The following is a 19291-nucleotide window of genomic DNA, read 5'->3' on the forward strand; positions in this document are numbered from 1 at the left end:
GAGACATAGGGCCAAAGCAGATGACGTGGAAGGAGCGGTTTCTGGCAACCGGAAGGCCTGCTCCTGAAGTGGGCTGCTGCTGCTGCAAAACCATTGAGAGTAAATCTATGACTTCAAATGCTGAATAGTAAGTCAACACTTATGTAATTCTCTTTCGTTCAGTGGGTCTACTCTAGTTAGAGCTAATGCCAAGGTGGAACTCCTATAGCTCTCCATGTATTGATGGATTGGAGCTCCCAGCAGTTCTTAGTCAGCATAGCCACTGGTGAGGACTTCTGGGGGTTGCAGTCCAACAACATCTGGAGGGCCAAACAATGGGCTCATCTGAAATATTGTCTCAGGCCCATATTTGCCCAGCAGTAAAATCCACTGTGTGCAGAATGGCTTTGGCTTTACTGAACAAACGCAAAAGAACAAAGCTCTATCTGTACAGTTATTCCCAGAGTCTTTGTGGGGAAGAGAAAATAAGAGAGAGGCGTCAAAATAGAAAAAATAGCTTTATTAAAAGGATAATACCCAGGTCATCAAAGTACCCATAAAAAAACAGGGAGGATTACTGTATCCATGCAGAAAAGGAGGAAACCACTGAAGCTGTTCAAATATTTTTTCCTTTTCCCCTCTCTGGCTTGTTACCAGCTCCTCACCTGCATTACACCACATTTCCAGATTGAAAACTGGAGAGGGCTCCTGTACCTTTAGCAGCTGCGCAGAAGAGGGATTTTCAGTAGTTGTTGCTCACTGGGTTTTGTGACAAGTGACACCTGCTGACATTCCTTTGTCTCCGCAGCCATTAACTGTACAGGAGCCCTCTCAAGTTTTCACTCTGGCAATCCTACAGAATTGTGTTTCAAAATTAAATTTTGTATTTCAAATTTTAATTTTAAAAAAATTAAATAACATTTCAATTTTTTTTTCTTAAAACAATGGGGGAAAAGCCTGCCTTCAAAGGCATCATCATGACAACTAATTAAAAGACGTCTAATTATGCATTATGAATATGTTATCACTGGTTTATCAAGATGGAAGATCACCTGATCCAGCCTATTTTGCAGGTGGTATACATGCCAGTCTGGTGTCGTGGTTTGTTGGACTATGATTCTGGAAACCAGGGTTCAAATCCTGGGTAGACCATGTAAACTCACTGGGTGACCTTGGGCAAGTCATACTCTCTCAGACCCAGAGGATGGCAATGGCGAACTCCTTCTGAAGAAACTTGCCAAGAAAACCCAGTGATAGGTTCGCCTTAGGGTCACCATAAGTTGGAAATGACTTGAAGGCACAAAACAACAAAAACAACAGTACATGAAGGACACTCTTTGTATCTCAAAATCTCTCAAGACATTGTTTACTTTGAGAACTGTTAAGTATGAAAAACATGTAAATTCTTAGTAGGCACACATTCAACAGTGATTAGCAGGTTAGAATCATAGAGTTGGAAGAGACCACTAGGGCCATCCAGTCCAACCCCCTGCCATGCAGGAAATCCATATCAAAGCATCCCCAACAGATGGACGTCCAGCCTCTGCTTAAAGACTTCCAAGGAAGGAGACTCCACTACACTCCGAGGGAGTTTGTTCCACTGTCAAACAGCCCTTACTGTCAGGAAGTTCCTCCTAATGTTGAGGTGGAATTGCTTTTCCTGGAGCTTGGATCCATTGTTCCTGGTCCTGTTCTCTGGAGCAGCAGAAAACAAGCTTCTTCCCTCCTCGATGTGACACCCCTTCAAATATTTAAACAGGGCTATCATATCACCTCTTAATCTTCTTTTCTCCAGGCTAAACATTCCCAGCTCCCTAAGTCGTTAATCATAGGACATGGTTTCCAGACCCTTCACCATTTTAGTCACCCTCCTTTGGACACGCTCCAGTTTCTCAATGTCCTTTTTGAATTGTAGTGCCCAGAATTTGGCACACTCAAATGTGTACAGAGGATGGCAGCCAGAGGAGTAAAAGGTTTGGAAACTAAGGTCAATGAGAAAAAGTTGAAGGCATTACGTAAGGTTTGTCTGGAGAATGACACAACAATTTTACTGGAGCCTCTGAATGTCTGACATGTGGAGTGGCTTTTGGTGTTCCAGAAAATACGACCAGAACCAAAGAATTCAAATTATAAAAAAGGAGATCCCAGTGAAACATTAGGAACTATTTAGATTGTAAGCCTGAGGGCAGGGAACCGCCTAACTAAAAGACTGTATGTACAGCGCTGTGTAAATTTACAGTGCTTTATAAATAAAGGTTAATAATAATAATAATAATAATAATAATAATAATAATAATAACAACAACTACTTGATAGTAAGAGCTACTTCACAGCAGTTTATGGAGACTGCAGATATGCCGATCTGTACTATTCTGCAGGTGATTTCAATGAAGTACACTCTTCTTCCTCTTTCAAGGCCTTGCCTCCTGGTTTGACAAAGTAGTTGTGAAAATGATCTAGATGTCTTAGTAGACCACAAGGGTAATGTGAGTCAACAAGTTAGGATAGCAATGCAATTTTAAAAAATGCAAGTTTGCAGTTTTATGCTACATCAAGAGAAGCATCATACCTACATGAAGGGAAGAAAGGGTACAACTCTGTTCTGCTTTGGCCAGGGCTCATCAGGAATACTGTGTTCATTTCTGGCCATTATAGACTTTGACAAGATGGAATGTTTCTAGAAAGTGAGCAAGATAGTAAAAGATCTGGAAAACAACCATGATGTGGAACAGCTGAAGGAAGTAGATATGTTTAGAATACATAAGAAAAGATTAAGAGATGATATGATAACCATCTTTAAACATCTGAATGACTATCATGAGGAAGATCATGTTTCTTGCTGCTCCAGAGTCTAGGACCTGAACCAACAGATTCAAATTAGAAGATAGGAGGATCCAGCAAAGAATTTAGGAGGAATCCTGAATAATTATAGTAAGAGCTCTTTGCTAGAGAAAATGCTAGCAGTAAAATGTCACATTTCTGGCATTTGAAAGCTTTCTCTTTCAAGTGGATTCTCTAATGTATCACTTGAGCTGCATTTATGGCAAAAGATTTCCCATATTTCTCGTATTTGTAGTGTTTCTGTCACGTGTGAATTCTCTGGTGGCTTGAAAATCCTGACTTGGAAATGACACGTTTTGCAATCTTCTAGCATTTGTAGCATTTTCCCTCCTGTATGAGTTTGCTGGTGGATCACAAGATCATTGTTGCAAGCAAAACATTTTGCACACCCCAGACATTTATAGGGTTTCTCACATGTGTGGACTCTCCGATGAACCCCTATCTGACCTTTCCAAGCTAAACATTTTCCATACTCCTGGCATTTGTACAGCTTCTTGTATGGATATGGTGCTTTGCAAGGTTGGCTTTATGAGCAAAACATTTTCCATGCCCTTGACATTTGTTCTCCTGTGTGTATTCTCTGGTGGCTGAGAAGGCTTGAATTCTGTGCAAAACATTTGCCACAATCCAGGCATTTATATGGTTTCTCTCCCGTGTGGACTCGATGATGCTTCACAAGGTCTGATTTGGAAACAAAACCTTTACCACACTCCTGACATTTGTACGGCTTCTCTCCTGTATGCACCCTCTGATGAATCACAAAGTTTGATTTCTGAGCAAAACATTTTCCACACTCTTCACATTTGTAGGGTTTTACGCCTGTATGGATTCGCTGGTGGTACCTGAGCTTGGCTTTGTGAGCAAAACATTTCTGACACTCCTGGCATTTGTATGGCTTCTCTCCTGTATGGATTTGTTGGTGAATCACAAGGTTTGTTTTCTGAGTAAAATATTTTTCACACTCCTGACATTTGTAGGGTTTCTCACCTGTGTGAAATCTCTGATGGAGCAAAAGGGATGAATTGTCAGTAAAATGTTTCCCACAATCCAGACATTTATATGATTTCTCTCTTGTGTGGGTTTTCTGGTGTTTCACAAGGCCTGACTTAGAAATAAAATCTTTCCCACACTCCTGACATTTGTATGGCTTTCCACCTGTATGGATTCTCTGGTGGTTTACAAGGTTTGTTTTCAGAGCAAAACATTTTTCACACTCCTGGCATTTGTATGGTTTGTTTTCTGCATGGATTCGCTGGTGCTTCACAAGGTCTGATTTCTGAGCAAAACCTTTGCCACACTCCTGGCATTTGTACGGCTTCTCTCCTGTATGGATTCTCTGGTGGTTCTCAAGGTTTACTTTATGAGCAAAACATTTCCCACACTCTTGACATTTGTACGGCTTTTCTCCTGTATGCACCCTTTGATGAATCACAAGGTTTGATTTCTGAGCAAAACATTTCTTGCATTCCTGGCATTTATACGGTTTCTCTCCTGTATGGATTCGCTGGTGGCTTACAAGGTTTACTTTCTGAGCAAAACCTTTCCCACACTCCTGGCATTTGTATGGTTTCTCTCCTAAATGGATTTGCTGATGATTCACAAGATTTGTTTTCTGAGTAAAACATTTTCCACACTCCTGACATTTGTAGGGTTTCTCGCCTGTGTGAAATCTCTGGTGGATCAAAAGGGCTGAATTGTCAATAAAACATTTCCCACACACCAGGCATTTATATGGTTTCTCTCCTGTGTGGGCTCGCTGATGCTTCATAACATCTGATTTCTGAGCAAAGCCTCTCCCACACTCCTGGCATTTGTATGGCTTCTCTCCTGTATGGATTCGCTGGTGGGTCACAAGGTTTGCTTTATGAGCAAAGGATTTTCCACACTCTTGACATTTGTATGGTTTCTCACCTGTATGGACTCTCTGGTGAATAACAAGATGTGAACTGTAGCCAAAACATTTGCCACACTCCCCACATTTATATGGTTTCTCCCCTGTATGGACTCTCTGGTGGATCCCTAGATATCCTTTCCGAGTAAAACATTTCCCACACTCCTGGCATTTGTATGGCTTCTGTCCTATGTGGAATCTCTTGTGTTTCACAAGGGTTACCTTTTGAACAAAACATTTCCCACACTCCTGACATCTGAATGATTTGTCTCCTGTGTGGACTTTCGAATGGCTCACAAGGTCTGTGTGCACTTTCAAATGCGCCATAAGTAGTGAATTGTAAGCAAAGCATTTCCCACACTCCTGGGATTTCTGTGGTTTCTTTCCTGTGCAGGCCTCTTGGTAGTTCACATTGTACATTTTATTATCAAAACCTTTCAGAGAAAAGTCACATCTAAAGTCATTTTTTCCAGTATGGAGCTTCTTGTGTAGCAAATTTGCCATATTTTGGGGAACGCATTTCCCAGATATGCTGGATTTGCAAGGCTTCTCAGTGATATAACTTTCCTCTTCTGAATGTTGGGTGTCCTGGAAGTAGATAAGTTCCAGGTTTTGCTCAGAACACTTGCTGTAATTAGCACATATGTAGGTTTTCCTCCAGTTTTCTGCTGTGAAGAAGAAAAACAGAAACAAACAATTTCAAATTTGTGTGGAAAAAAATTTCAGGGTATGAGAAAAGGATTAAAGACAAAGAATCCTAAAGAGAAATGAATCCTCAGAACAAAAGAAGAGATACTATGCTCCCTCTTACAGCTTAGGTCCAGCCTATGTGAAAGCTATCTTCCCATAAGAGCCTGCTTGGGTCTTATGATCTTCAGGGAGGATTTTCCCCATCCCACCACCCTCCTAGGCTAAGCTTGTGAGGACGTAGGAGAGAGCCTTCTTGGTGGCAGCTCCTAGCTTTAGAATTCCCTCCTGTGGAAGGTTCATTTTGTTCCCTCTCTGCTGTCTTTTCACCAGCAAGCAAAGTCTTTCCTGTTTAAACATGCATTCAGCCTTAACTGACCAGGGTAGAAGCAATTAGGTGTACTGGATTTTTTTTAGTATGCAGCATATATTTCAAATATCTTAATTCTTTAAAAATTGGGTTTTAACTGGATGTATGGTTTACTTTTTTTAAAAATGTTTCTATTGTTTTAGCTGTTCTGTTTTAATTTACATTGTAAGCTGCTTTGCATTACTACTGGGGCAAAACCAAACTATAAATAAATAAACTAACAAGCTAACTTTCTTCTCACTGCTCTTTTATGGTCCAAGCAAAGTCGTTTTCATCTTTCATGATATTTGGAGACATTACAGGTTTTAAACATGCAGATACTCCTAGATCATGCTACTGATATTAGGGTTTTTTTCACCAGTTATACCAGTTTTGTCTAAGCTACAACAAAAGCATAACCTTATATGAAAGGCCAAGAGACTTGTGGAATATATCCAAAGACAAGACCTCGTGGGCAAGCACCTGGCTGTTTGGACTGCTGGTTTCCTATCTTATTTAGGGCCTTCTGAGGGGCATCTTTTCTCTTTATCAAGGGCCTCCATGGCAAAACATACAAATTTTTGGTATCCTGTTCAGTCTGTATAATAAAAGGATAAGCTTTCTATCCTTTAAACATGAAACAGCACTTTAAATAAAGGACACCAGCCAACTCCATAAGAGACAAACTTTCTGACCCTGAAATACTGTCACCTAGCAACTTCTCCCTCTGTGTTTTTGAGACAAGAAATTAGATGGCATATAGATAGGAGCAAAAAAATTATCCTGGTGGCCACAAAAATGTTCTATAGCATCCCACATTGGATGGGAGATTGAATTATATACGGCAGCTTAGTCCCTAATAAAGATGTATTTGGGCTACGTTTTGCATGTTGCTGTCACTACATTTATTCATTGATACATCATGATCCCATAGCCCTTGGGAAAGTGCATCCTTGTTCTGCAAACTTTTAGCCTTACTTTTTCACAGAATCAGAACTTCCTAAGATAACAGCAATTGGAGATTCATTTTCTCTGTGCTCCTTGTAAAAGAAAACAAATTTCATGAAGTGCTGGGAATACAGGAACTTTCATGGTTAAAGGAAGTGATGTGGGAGCTGCCATATGACCAAATGCTGCATGGAGGTCTCTCATACCATTTCCAAGAAGAATCAGCCTTATTCCTTTGGTTTGGGGTGAATTAAGACCCCCTTCAAAGCATTGTAGCTTTTAATGCTGTTATTATAAATGCATTTTAACATAGAAGACATTTACTAACAGTAGAAGACAAAGAAAAAGAAATCTAGTTAGTGTACTAAAGTCATTGTAATGCAGAATTGTAGGTAAGCAAGCAAGTGAACGTTATTTGTGTTAGTTGGCTAAGTTGGAAAAGGTAGTATATGTAAAAAATGTTTTTCTTTTTTCAGTTTTTGTTTTTGGTTATGTCTGTTACTTCTGGTGAATTGAAACTGGAATGTGAGATGACTGGTTTTCATTATGGATGTTGTAATAATTTAATAATATACCTTTAAAAGATAACAGAAGACATAATCATCCAGATAAAAAGAGAGCCTTACCAAGAGAGGCCACCATCCCACAGATCTCTCCCATGATCTCCTTGTGCAGGGCTCTCTGGTCAGGATCCATCAGGGCCCACTCCTCTGAGGAGAAAGACACGGCCACCTCATCAAAAGTCACCAGGCTCTGGAAACAGAAGAAAAAGGTTCTTTACTTACACCAGACATCAAGATGACTGCCAGCTGTGGCAATTAGGATAAGGACAGGTTGCTTACCTGTAACAGTATTTCTTCAAGTGGTCATCTGCAAATTCACACAAATGGGTGTGATTTGCAGAAACCATGAAGAAGAAAGTGAACTCACAGGCTGATAAGGCTCCAAAGGGAGCCAAGGTGAGATTGATTCTACCACAAACACCAGCATGAGCATCATGGACGAGGTCTGACAAACACAACCCATGACATAATCTACAAGGAGATTGGAGTGGAAGACATATAGCACTACTGTTATATTGTTCCACTGAGGAACAAAATGCCAAAAGTCTCAGCAGGGGTAGGCAACTGCAGATGGGGTGGGGAGACCAAACTGGTGCATTTCAGCAAGCCAGAAGGGATGCTGTGTCACTTCTAACTGCCCTGTTGGCCAATTTTTACCTGGTGTTTTTGGTCTGTTTATTTTTAAGGATTGTGGAGTTTTATAGCACTGTTCCAATGTGGCAGGGACCATACCAGTTAATCCTCTTTTGTCCCACTATTTCATCAGCTTTAAAAATGTCCCAGTTTCTTTCTCCTCTTCCTACTTTCTCTCTTTGTTCTCAGCTTATTTCAGGTGCTACAGAGTTAAAAGTACGAAAGAGGTGTGCCTTCAACTCAGCTCCCTCCCGCCCTGAACCAGATCCTTGAACCTTCTAAGGCCTGCTGTGACCTGTTTAACTACTTTTTTGCAGATAAAACCTCTCGTATAAGCGAAGGTCTGAACGCTGACATTATAGCAGAACCTAGGATAGAAGTGTCCAGAGCCTCCGTGGACTATGTTAAACTGGATCAGTTTGAGTTGGTGAGTACCGAGGATGTGGACAAGATCCTCGGAAGTGTTCGGAAAACACCTGCTCTCTTGATCCCTGTCCCTCGTGGCTAGCGGCCCAGGGGGGACCGGCGGTAACATTTTTGTTACGCCGGATAATTAATACATCCTTGAGGGATGGGCGATTTCCATCGGATCTTAAATTGGCCATTGTAAAACCGATCCTAAAAAAGCCCTCCCTCGACCCCCTGGTACATAATAATTATCGGCCTGTTTCGCTGCTGCCATTTCTGGGAAAGGTGATCGAGAGGGCGGTTGCGATCCAGCTTCAGGCGGTCTTGGATGAAACGGATTATCTGGACCCATTTCAAACTGGCTTCCGGGCGGGTTACGGGGTTGAGACGGCCATGGTCGCCTTGGTCGATGATCTCCGTCTGAGCATCGACGGGGGAAGCGTGTCCCTGTTGGTGCTCTTGGACATCTCAGCGGCTTTCGATACCATAGACCATGGTATCCTTCTGGGACGCCTGGCAGAGGTGGGAATCGGGGGCACTGCGCTCCAGTGGTTCCGGTCCTACCTCTCTGGGAGGTCCCAGATGGTGCAGCTGGGAGACGTGTGCTCCGACGAGCGGGCCCTTAAAACTGGGGTCCCTCAAGGAGCCATTCTGTCTCCCATGCTATTTAACATTTACATGAAACCGCTGGGAGAGATCATCCGGAGACATGGGGCGCGGGGTTATCAGTACGCTGATGACACCCAAATCATTTTCTCTATGTCTCCGACTGATGCAGTGACTGGGGATGGCATCTCTCCTCTCGTGGCCTGTTTAGAGTCAGTAATGGGCTGGATGAGGGAAAACCGACTCAAATTGAATCCAGAGAAAACGGAGGTACTAGTGATAGGTTCTCCTGGTCCAGGAATGGCGGTGGTTCCAACTGTCCTGAACGGGGTCACGCTCCCTGTGAAGGACTCCGTGCGCAGCCTGGGGGTGCTTCTTGACTCATCACTTCACCTGACTGCTCAGGTGAATGCGACGGTCAAGAGCACCTGTTATCAGCTTCGGCTGATCCGTCGGCTGCGCCCATACCTGGCCCAGAGGGACCTAGAAACGGTTGTACATGCTCTGGTAACTTCAAGACTGGATTTCTGCAATGTACTCTACATGGGGCAACCCTTATACCAAACTCGGAAGTTACAAATGGTGCAGAACATGGCAGCCCGGCTGGTCACTGGCGCTCCCAGGACCAGCCATATAACACCGGTTTTAAAAGATCTCCATTGGCTGCCCATTCGCTTCCGAGCTCAATATAAGGTGTTGGTTATTACCTATAAAGCCCTAAATGGCTTGGGCCCAGGATACCTAAAGGACCGCCTCTCCCCGTACATTCCGCCTCGCACCCTCAGAACATCTGGGCAGCAATTACTGAAGGTGCCTGGGGCTAGGTTAACCTCCACCATGCGGAGGTCATTTTCCACGGCTGCCCCAGCCCTTTGGAATACGCTGCCCATTGAACTCCGCTCATCTACCACCCTGGCCCAATTCAGGAAGGACTTAAAAACCTTCCTGTTTCAACAGGCATTCCCCGATTAAATATCCTGTGGGCCTCCCTCCTCTACCGTGGCCAAGAGGTTGGGCTATGGGGCTTTTTCTGTTATTTTTTGATGTACTGATGTTTTCGTATGGTTTTAATTCTTTGTATTATAATATGGATTGTGTATGTTTTTAATTGTTCTGTAAGCCGCCCTGATCGTTGGAAGGGCGGGGTATAAATAAAAATTTTATTTATTATTTATTCAAGTCGATTCTGACTTAAGGTGACCCTAAAGCAGACCTAGCATGGAGATTTCTTGACAAGATTTGTTCAGAAGAGGTTTGCCAGAGCTTTCCCATGAGGCTGAAAGAATGTATCACTCAATTAAATCCGACAGCATGTGGTAGTGGTCTGAATGTTTTAATATGATTTTGGAGACAAGGTTTTGAATGCCCACTCAGCCATCGAAACCCACTGAGTGACTCTGGGTAAGTCACAATCTCTCAGCCTCAGAGGAAAGGAAGTAACAAATATTGCAAAAAAAAAAAAAAAAAAAAAAAACACCAACCCCAAACCCTATGATAGGGTCATCATCATAAGTTGCAAACAACTTGAAGGCACACAACAACAACTCAGCAAAGGACAGAATATAGACTAAGACCAAATCTTCCCAGTCGATTCTGGCAAAAGCCAACTGCTGCAACCTCTTTTTGGTTATGTGTAGTTCCTCACTAATACCTCTTGCCATCTTGATCACCACCTGATGTTGCTTGACTACACACATCTTGGTTTTATCTGCAAAAATGTTGGAGATGTATGACAGGGGGTTCAGGAGAGGTAGCGCAGAATTAACTCCTGTATTTTTGGCTGGTTTTAAGCCAATTTGAAAACAGAGTTGGGGTATATATTGTATGTATACGTGTGTGTGTCCGCGTGGTGAATGTATGTATACAACAAATTTTAAAAGGTATAAAATAATAAATTGTTTAAATTAATACTACTTTTCCCCAGCCTATAAATAGTAATATGCGAGAAAGTCCATAAGACAGAAATCACAAATGGCTCAAGGTTCTAATAGATTTTGAAGGGGAGAAGGGGAATATCTATCAATTTGTTTTCTGTGTTCAAGAAAAAGTTCAGAGAAAAAAGAGAGCAACTCCAGTTTAGGAAAAACAAGTGGAAGATGGAGGGATTAAAACCTAGAGGTTTCAAAGGGGAGCCCTCCAAACTCTGGGTCAGGATGAACAAAATCGGTCAGTCTGGGTTCCGCTCACATTCATGTTTTTCAAATCTCAATTTCACTCCATCAGGAATTTTTTTTTAAAAAAAAGGCAAATTTTAACCATTTAAACAATTTCACAGGAAACTGGAACATGACAGTCCTTCTCCTTACCTGAACTGGTTCTGGCCCACTGCAAAGAGGAGGAAGAGATAATGGAGTTCTTGTTGGTGGCCTCATTCCAGCCTCTGTGGGAGAGACCAAAGAGGAGGGAGGCCGTGTCAGAGATTATAATTTCAGTGTTAAACAAAGGCATTTATCAGACGAGGTTTCTGCAGGGGCTTCTGCAGATTGGGCCATTCGGATTGACGTGATAACAAGAATTTATTTTCATACCTGGTTGCTGTTACGTTACCTTTCCAGACTGAGGGGGAATCGAATTGAAGGAAGTCACGTAATGCGGATTCAGGGAAAGTGGAGTGAGTGCAAATGGTAGTCCCACACCAGTGCAGACCATGATTCAATTATTCGAATTGGAACCCTTGCGCATGTCTAGTGGGGCCCTAAAGGCATCCTGAACCTTTGCACTTCCGGGGGCAAGAAGGGAGCCTGCCTCCACTTTCATGCGAATGTTAGCCTCACGTCAATGACAGCTGCCCCTTTTTTCCCATCCCTGGCAGCGAAATTCAAAGGATCTTCTGTGTCAGAGCCCCATCCTCCTGTCATTCAGTTGCCTTCTCTTAGGTTGCATCCACACTGGGGAGAGATAATTCGGTTTAATTGTCTTGGCTCAGTGCTATGGAATTCTGGGAGTTCTCTCCTTCCCTTTGTAGCAGTTGCCATTCCCTCCCCTTCATCCGAGAATGAGAAGGAGGAGGAGGAGGAGGAGGAGAGGAAAGAGCCGAAGGAGGAATGCAAAAGGGGGAAATCTGACCCAGTGGAAAGGACTGCTTCAGGTTGTGGCTGGCTCTCCTTCGTTGGAGGTTTTAAAAAGGGGGTGACGGGGGTCATTTCAGGGCAGGTCAGGGGAGCACAGCAAAGCAGGGACCTTTCCCTTTGGGGTTTTTTTTAATTATTTTTCTCTGCCAATGCAATATTTTTTGCCATGGATAGATCTATATTTAGATGGAATGTGGCTAGCTGCTTGGAATCAATTGCTGCAATGCAATCCAAAGGAATGTTGCAATCCGAAGGGATGTTGCAATCTGAATGTTAAAAATGTTTCTCTGTCCAATTTGGCATATTGTCAAATTGATACAGTTTTTGCTATTGTCTCTAAGGAAATGGGGGGGGGGGAAGCCTAGGGAAAGAAAAAAAATGTATCCTTTTCTGGTGAGGAATTATTATTATTGTTATTATTACTATTATTATTACCTGTGTATGAGGCATTCTGGAGTGGCAAGGGAGTGGGATACAGAGCACAGAGATGGCACTAGCTTGCATTTTGGGACTGAACATGGGGCCAAGGGCAGACCCAAATGACCACAACACAAGCACACACACACCAGAGATTTTTAATCTGATGACAGAATCTGCTTATTCTGGTGTCTGGCTCTAAAAAAAGGAGGGGGATGCCCCAATGAGTGCTGCAAACGTCACCTCCTGGAACTTAAGAGCCTTCATTATTATTATTGTTATTATTATTATTAGTGTTATATGCCTGCACTGCATTTCCCTTTTATTCCCAATTGATTCCATGGGTCTACTTTAGTTGAAACTGACAGGTCACACTCTCTCAGCCTCAGTGACCTATCAGCAGGAGGAAAGGGCCAAGGGCAGGGCAGGAACGGAGCTCCCATCAGGCACCTCCCCCCCCCGCCTTTGTGTGTGAGAATGACAGGAGGATAGATGTAAATATAGATGTGGCTGAAATGTGTGTGTGTGTGTGTGTGTGTGTGTGCGCGCGTGTGCGTGTATGAGAGAGAGAGAGAGAGCGAGAGAGAGAGAGGCAGGCAGGCAAGGAGAATGCACTCGCTGGCCAGCTCCAGTGGGGAAGAAGAGGGAAGGAGAGAGAGAGCCCCGATGGAGCCATGATCGCTCCCTAGCCCTGGCAGAAGCAAATGGGGCAACTTGCAGCAGGGCATCGTGGGAGATTTGCAACCCGGGGGTCTTTGCAATGGTGGTCAGAAGAACAAGCAAACTGGGATTCCACACCAGACCAATTTGCAGTGAGATCGTACAGAGCCCCAATGCGATTCCCATCAATCCCCTTATTTAGCAGACTCGCCAAAACGCGCCAAAATGAGGAGCCAGTTCGGAAGTCCCATGGAAGCCCTGCATATGGGGCTCCCATTGAAATCAACCAGGTATGGAAATACATTCTGGATAACAGGTCATTTCGAATTGCCCAATCCGCAGAAGCCCCAGATCTGGGCTGCAGAAACCCTGTCTGATAAACGCCAAAGACCCACTAGGAAGTACAGGCACAGCTTAGCTAACAAAGCCTCTGACAACAATGACTCTTTTTACAAAATCATTGTATTCCCATCCTGCTCCTGTTTCTTCTTCATCCTCTGTACATCTGAAACTCTTTTAGCATTATACATTGAAAGGAGGATAAATGAGGTCTGGAGAGAATTTTCAGTGTCTGGTTGCAGCAATATGTCTGGAGTAAATACCAAAAAATTGAGCTGAGAAAGAATGGGATTGTACTCTAGTGGATCCTACTGTAGCTGGGTGTGCTAACCTCATGATAGCTTCACCTAAGGGTTGCCAAAAGTCAGAAATGACTTGAAGACACACAACTAACAACAATAATGAGACCTGTAGGATTTTAGACAGAGAAGTTTCATCTGTACCTTGAAAGGGGGACCCTCCATCACATTCCTGCTTGATCTCCCTCGATTGAGGATTCTGCCTCGAGTCGAACGGTGCCTTCTCTGCCACTGGGAATTCAGAGTGAACTTCCACCAAGAGACTGTGGACCTGAAACAACAGCAAGGATTCAAGACATGGAATTTGGAGAAGGATGAGTAAATAGCCCCCAAGCATCCCTTTTGTTCTTCTTGGTTAGACTCCCTTCGAGGTCATCCCTGAGATATTTATAACCTCTGATGAGAAGTATCTCCAAGATTTGCTCTTCTAGCCAGCTCCCATTTGGCATTTCTCCCTCCTGATACTCTGTGATGTTGACCCCAATAAATGCAGTTTAATCCATCACTGCATTAATCCTTTGTTACCTGGAAAGAAGACTATTCTCTCAGCTGTACTGCCTAGATAATGGGGAAAATCCCATGATCATAGACCATTTTAATGCATATGTATGTATAGGTTCATATGTTTATGTGTGTGTGTATAAGGGAGAGCAGTAAGAGATGCATGGTGAAACAAAAATGCAAACCTACAGATACTGTATAGTAATATCTCCTGTACAGTCTGTTACTACAACACTGTTGGCAAGTTGTTATGTAGGCTTTGGAATAAAAATAAAATGAAAAAAACAAAGGTCAGCAATGGTAAAAGTGTTTCACCTCTTGGAGTGAGAGAGGGCTCCTTGCTGGAGTGGCTAGAAGCCCATTTTGCTCCTGGACACATCATGGCAATACTTTGCCACTGGCGTCACCTTGGGAGAAACTCTGATTGTATAGCAATGCAGCTGGAATACCTGGCACTTCCTTGTAAACCTGGCACACAAGAGGAACACATCTGGTTTTAAAGTGGAAACATGCTTTGGGAACTGTGATTCCACTTCATCACAAGGCAAATCCTCCCCACAACTCTCTTTATCAAAGCCAAATTTAAGGGCACCACATTTCAGAAGAACCACTTCAGGAGACCTTTGCCCTCATCAGTCATCAGAGGGCTAAACGCAGGGAGCAACACAGCCATCATCTGTCACCTTTACACCAGAAGATACCCACCTCCTGCTGCTTCAGCTTCTCTGCCTCTGCTTGACTTAGGAGGAAACCCTCTGCCAGGGCCACCACCTGGGAACAGGTCTCTGCCCCACATTCCCTGACCCACTTCTCCATCTCTGGGGGCAGGATGGTCAGGAATTGCTCCAGGATCACCAGGTCCAGGATCTCAGTCTTTGAGTGGCGTTCTGGCTTCAGCCACCGATGGCAGAGATGGTGGAGTTGGCTGCAAAGCTCTCTGGGCCCCTTGTCCTCCTTGTAGGAGAACTGCCTGAAGCACTGGCGCTGACTCTCTGAGCTGTCATGATCCTTACCCAGGAACCTCTTCTGGACTGTCCTCTCCCAGAATTCCCCAGTGCTCTCAGCACTGAAGCCGTCAGGACCTCTTCTTCCTTCAGGACCAGCTAAGGTTGGTTCAACCATCTTTATTTTTCTTCCACCGACAAAGCTACCAATAGGACCAAAGTTATTCTTCTCCCATCCGTCTCAGGGCAAAGATTTCCTTAAGCTGATCTGCTGCAACACCCTGTAAAACCAAGATATTGTTGCATTATTGTTAGTGTTATCAGGTTTTTACAGAAGACCATCAATATACAGTAGGCTCTTCATATCCATGGGGGTTCTGTTCTGGACCCACCTGATGATAGCAAAATCCACAGGATCTAAAGTCCTCTTGTTCCCAATGGCATGCATGCTCCTCCATTGGGAACAACAGGGAGGGACCATCCACGGATGCTCCAGTCCGTGGATGGCAAGCCTGCAGAAAAGGAGAGCTGACTATACATCATTGGGTTAAGAACTGTTATACTGATGTAGAAATCCTAAAAGCACCAATCTTGTCTGATCTTAGAGCTAAGAAGGGTCACTCTGATTAGTATTTGGATGGGAGACTGCCAATGAATATCAGGTGCTGTAGGTTATGTTTCAGAGAAAGAGACTGGCAAAACCACCTCTGAGTATTCCTTACCTAAGAAAATCCTATGCAATGCATGAGGTCAACATAAGTCAACAGACAATTTGAAGGTGCGTGCATGTGCACACAAGAGATACATAGAAGATGACATTTGTGGAGGACAGCAACCAGGTCTCTTCCCTGCTTTCCCTGCAGCCCATTAGACTGTCTGGCTGAGTTCACAGAACTGGTCTCTTAATTTGAACTTGGACGACTTCAACGTCCCATTTGTGACCAGTCTGCCATGGCTAGCTTGGGAGTTCATGGCATCCATGACAAACATGTTCCCATTCCAACTGGTTTCAGGACCCACACATTCAGCACATCAGTCCCTTGAGGTGTTTTGAGCTTGGAGCATACGGATCTGAGGACCTCAGAGCTGTCATGAATCATTGTCTGGTCAGAGTGAGCATCAAGGGTACTATCATTGCATTTCCTGTCACCATGTAAGGATGTGAGAGCTGGACAGTGAAGAAAGCAGATAAGAAGAAAACTCATTTGACATGTTGCTGGAGAAGAGGATACCATGGAAGGCCCAAAAGACAAACAAATGGGTCCTAGAACAGATCTGGCATGAACACTCCCTGGTAGATGACAAAACTGAGGCTGTCGTACTTGGGCCATATAATGAGACCTTCATCCACAGGGTCACCATGAGTCAGGGTCGAATGGAGGGCAGTTAACAACAAGAAGAAGAAGAACAGCAATATAATCCTGCAGGGGCAATGGGACTATTAAGATGATCCACTTTTGAAGGCTGGTGGACCCTTCAGGTTCCCCTCTGTTACATGGAGGGTGGGCAAGGGCCAGTCTGATCAGCTTCTCTGGGGAGAATTGGGGAGACGAAGGGAAAGCATGAGGGGGGACACATGGCTTCTTGCAGGAAAATCCCCTCCATTGTGAGGAAGTCCTCCCATGTTGCCCCCAGCCCTTCTCCCCCTCTCACCCAGCCTTCAGTCTGGAAGGAAGACCAAGGGGGCAGCAGCACCAGGGACCTCCCCATCTACGGGGGGTGGGGGGTGGAGGTGGTAGTGGCTTGACTGGCCTCTGCTCCCTACCCCTCCCCAGAGACCCCCCATCTTCCTCCCCTTCCTGTCTCCTTTCCTCCGCCAGGATAGCCCCCAGCTCCTCCTCCCTCCCCAAAGGGGGCAGAGAGAGGGCTGCCTGGGGGGGTGTGGCCTGGTTGGGCAATGGGGGTCCCCTCTCCCCTTATGCCTGGAGGGGGGCTTGGCTGGTCCACTGGGGCCCCTCTCTTTCTCCCCAGCCTTCAACCCAAAGGGGGGCAGAGAGAGGGGGTTCCTGGGGGTGGCTTGGCTGGGCAATGGGGCCCCTCTCTCCCTCTCCCTCTCCTGCCCCCCCCCGACCTCCACTCCTCCTCCTGGATCCGCCTTCCTCCCCCTGCTGCTCCTGAAGGAGTGCCTCTGGAGGGAAGGAAGCCCACCCCCAGAAGAAGAAGAAGAAGAAAGGTCCAGGATCTGGACTCACCTGAGCTCAGCAGCAGAGAGACAGCCAGGCTGCCTACAAAGAAGGAAGGAAGGAAGGAAGGCTGGGCTTGGGGGGCTCCACCTCCTCCTCCTCCCCTCCCTCCCCTCCTTTGAGGGGGTGGGTCTTTCCAAGGGGTCCCTTTGAAATGGGACTCACTTTCCTCCCTAACCAATGATTGTGGGGGGAATCTTTGATCTTGGGGGTATCATAGCCCTGTTTAAGTATCTGAAGGGGTGTTCTACTGAGGATAGAATCATAGACTCATAGAGTTAGAAGAGACCACAAGGGCGACCCAGTCCAACTCCCTGCCATGCAGGAACTCACAAACTCTGGAGCAAGCTTGTTTTCTGCTGCTACAGAGAACAGGACCCTCAACATTAGGAGGAACCCCCTGATAGTGAGAGCTGTTTGATAATGAAATAAAGTGCCTTGGAGAGTGGTGGGCTATCCTTCTTGGGAGGTCTTTAAGCAGAGGCTGGATGGTCCTCTCTCAGGGCTGCTTTGATTGAGAGTTCCTGCATGACAGAAGAAAGGGGTTGGACTGGATGGCCCTTGGGGGATCTCTTCCCATTTATGATTCTATGACCTCTTGTTCCTTGGAGCCCATCCATCCCTGGCCAGGGAATGGGGGAGAAGAGAGGACTCCTTCCAGCTTCTCTTTTAGGACTATCAGGGTTGAGTCCTACATTATAACAGGGGGTTGCTCCCCTCTCTCTATTTTAAGGGTGGGAAACACACACCTCGGTTTCCCCCCCTGCTTTTTTGTTTGTTTGTCAAGGACTGCTGTTCTAAGGTTCAGCATGGAATGCCCAGCGAGATCAAAGTGGTCTACACCCAGTTTTCTTCCTGCCTTTGTCCCTGGGCAGCTAGCATTAAAGCTAAATTTGCCACCCCATCTCCATACGGGCAAGGTTTTGCATTTTTATTGTTCTCCTCTCTCACTCAGCCTGCTTAGAAAGATCTGTCCTTGGACCCTCCTTCCACCCCATGTTCCTGAGGAAGGAATGTGCTACATGGCCGGCATCCATAGTTTTTTGTGGGTTTCTCGGGCTATGTGGCCAAGTTCTAGAAGAGTTTCTTCCTGATGTTTCGCCAGCATCTGTGGCTGGCATCTTCAAAAACCTATGCTACAAGATCCCTTGGCAGACTAATTTTCCAGATTCACATGGCCATGTCTTTGAGTTCTCTCAGTACACTAAGGCAGACTTCCACCTGGTCTGAAAAGCTGTGGTGAAACCATGATTGGAAAACCTCTTCCCGAACCCCCTGCATTAGAGAAATACTGGCCAATCTCCAGCATCTTTCTGGGCACAGTTCTGGAGTGTGTGGCAGTCTCTCGGCTCCAGAGGTTCTCAGCTGAAATGGATCATCTAGATCCATTTTAGTCAGGCTTCAGGCCTAGCTATGGGACTGAGACAGCTTTGGTGGCCTTGGTAGTTGACCTACGATCAAGAGAAACCAACTGTAAAATATATAAGAATTATAACAGCAGTTGCTGGAAGTGTCTAAAACGTGAGGGCACTCCTTAGCAGATACATCATTAAAAAAAATTATAAAGGAAAATCTTGAATTCAAACCAGAGATATTTTTATTAAATACGTTAAATGAAATTCTAGGGGGAAAGTATGGCAAAATTATGTTTTATATGTTATCAGCCGCGAGGATAATCTATGCACAATCCTGGAAGAAGGAAGATATCCCATCTCTTGAAACTTGGTTTTATAAACTGCTGGTCTTGTTGGAAATGGACAAATTATCAAGAAGTTTGGAATATGAGATTACAGACAAGTACTTGGAAGATTGGAATGTATTTTTAGATTATTTTCAGCAAAACTGGAGAAATGTAGCAGCTTTAGATAAAGAAGTGGAGGGCCTTTCAATGGCTGGTATCCTGGGCCGGGGAACACACAAAGAGTGGTTCCGTCATTCTCGGAGGAAACTGAGAAGCTGGTGCTGGGGATTC

General features: G+C 44.6%; 1 protein-coding gene across 1 annotated transcript; it reads right to left on the reverse strand.

Annotated features, from left to right (window-relative positions):
• Window positions 1-1780: 1780 nt before the first annotated feature.
• Window positions 1781-15834, reverse strand: LOC121921823 (zinc finger protein 271-like). Its single transcript, XM_042450424.1, has 5 exons — window positions 14898-15834; window positions 13836-13962; window positions 11212-11285; window positions 7322-7448; window positions 1781-5379 (listed from the first exon to the last, which is right to left on the reverse strand). The coding sequence occupies exons 1-5, from the start codon at window positions 15312-15314 to the stop codon at window positions 3347-3349; spliced, it is 2778 nt and encodes a 925-aa protein (XP_042306358.1). The 5' UTR covers window positions 15315-15834; the 3' UTR covers window positions 1781-3346.
• Window positions 15835-19291: the final 3457 nt, after the last annotated feature.

The sequence above is a fragment of the Sceloporus undulatus genome, chromosome 2 (assembly GCF_019175285.1).
Source record: "Sceloporus undulatus isolate JIND9_A2432 ecotype Alabama chromosome 2, SceUnd_v1.1, whole genome shotgun sequence".
NCBI classification, from domain to species: Eukaryota; Metazoa; Chordata; class Lepidosauria; order Squamata; family Phrynosomatidae; genus Sceloporus; species Sceloporus undulatus.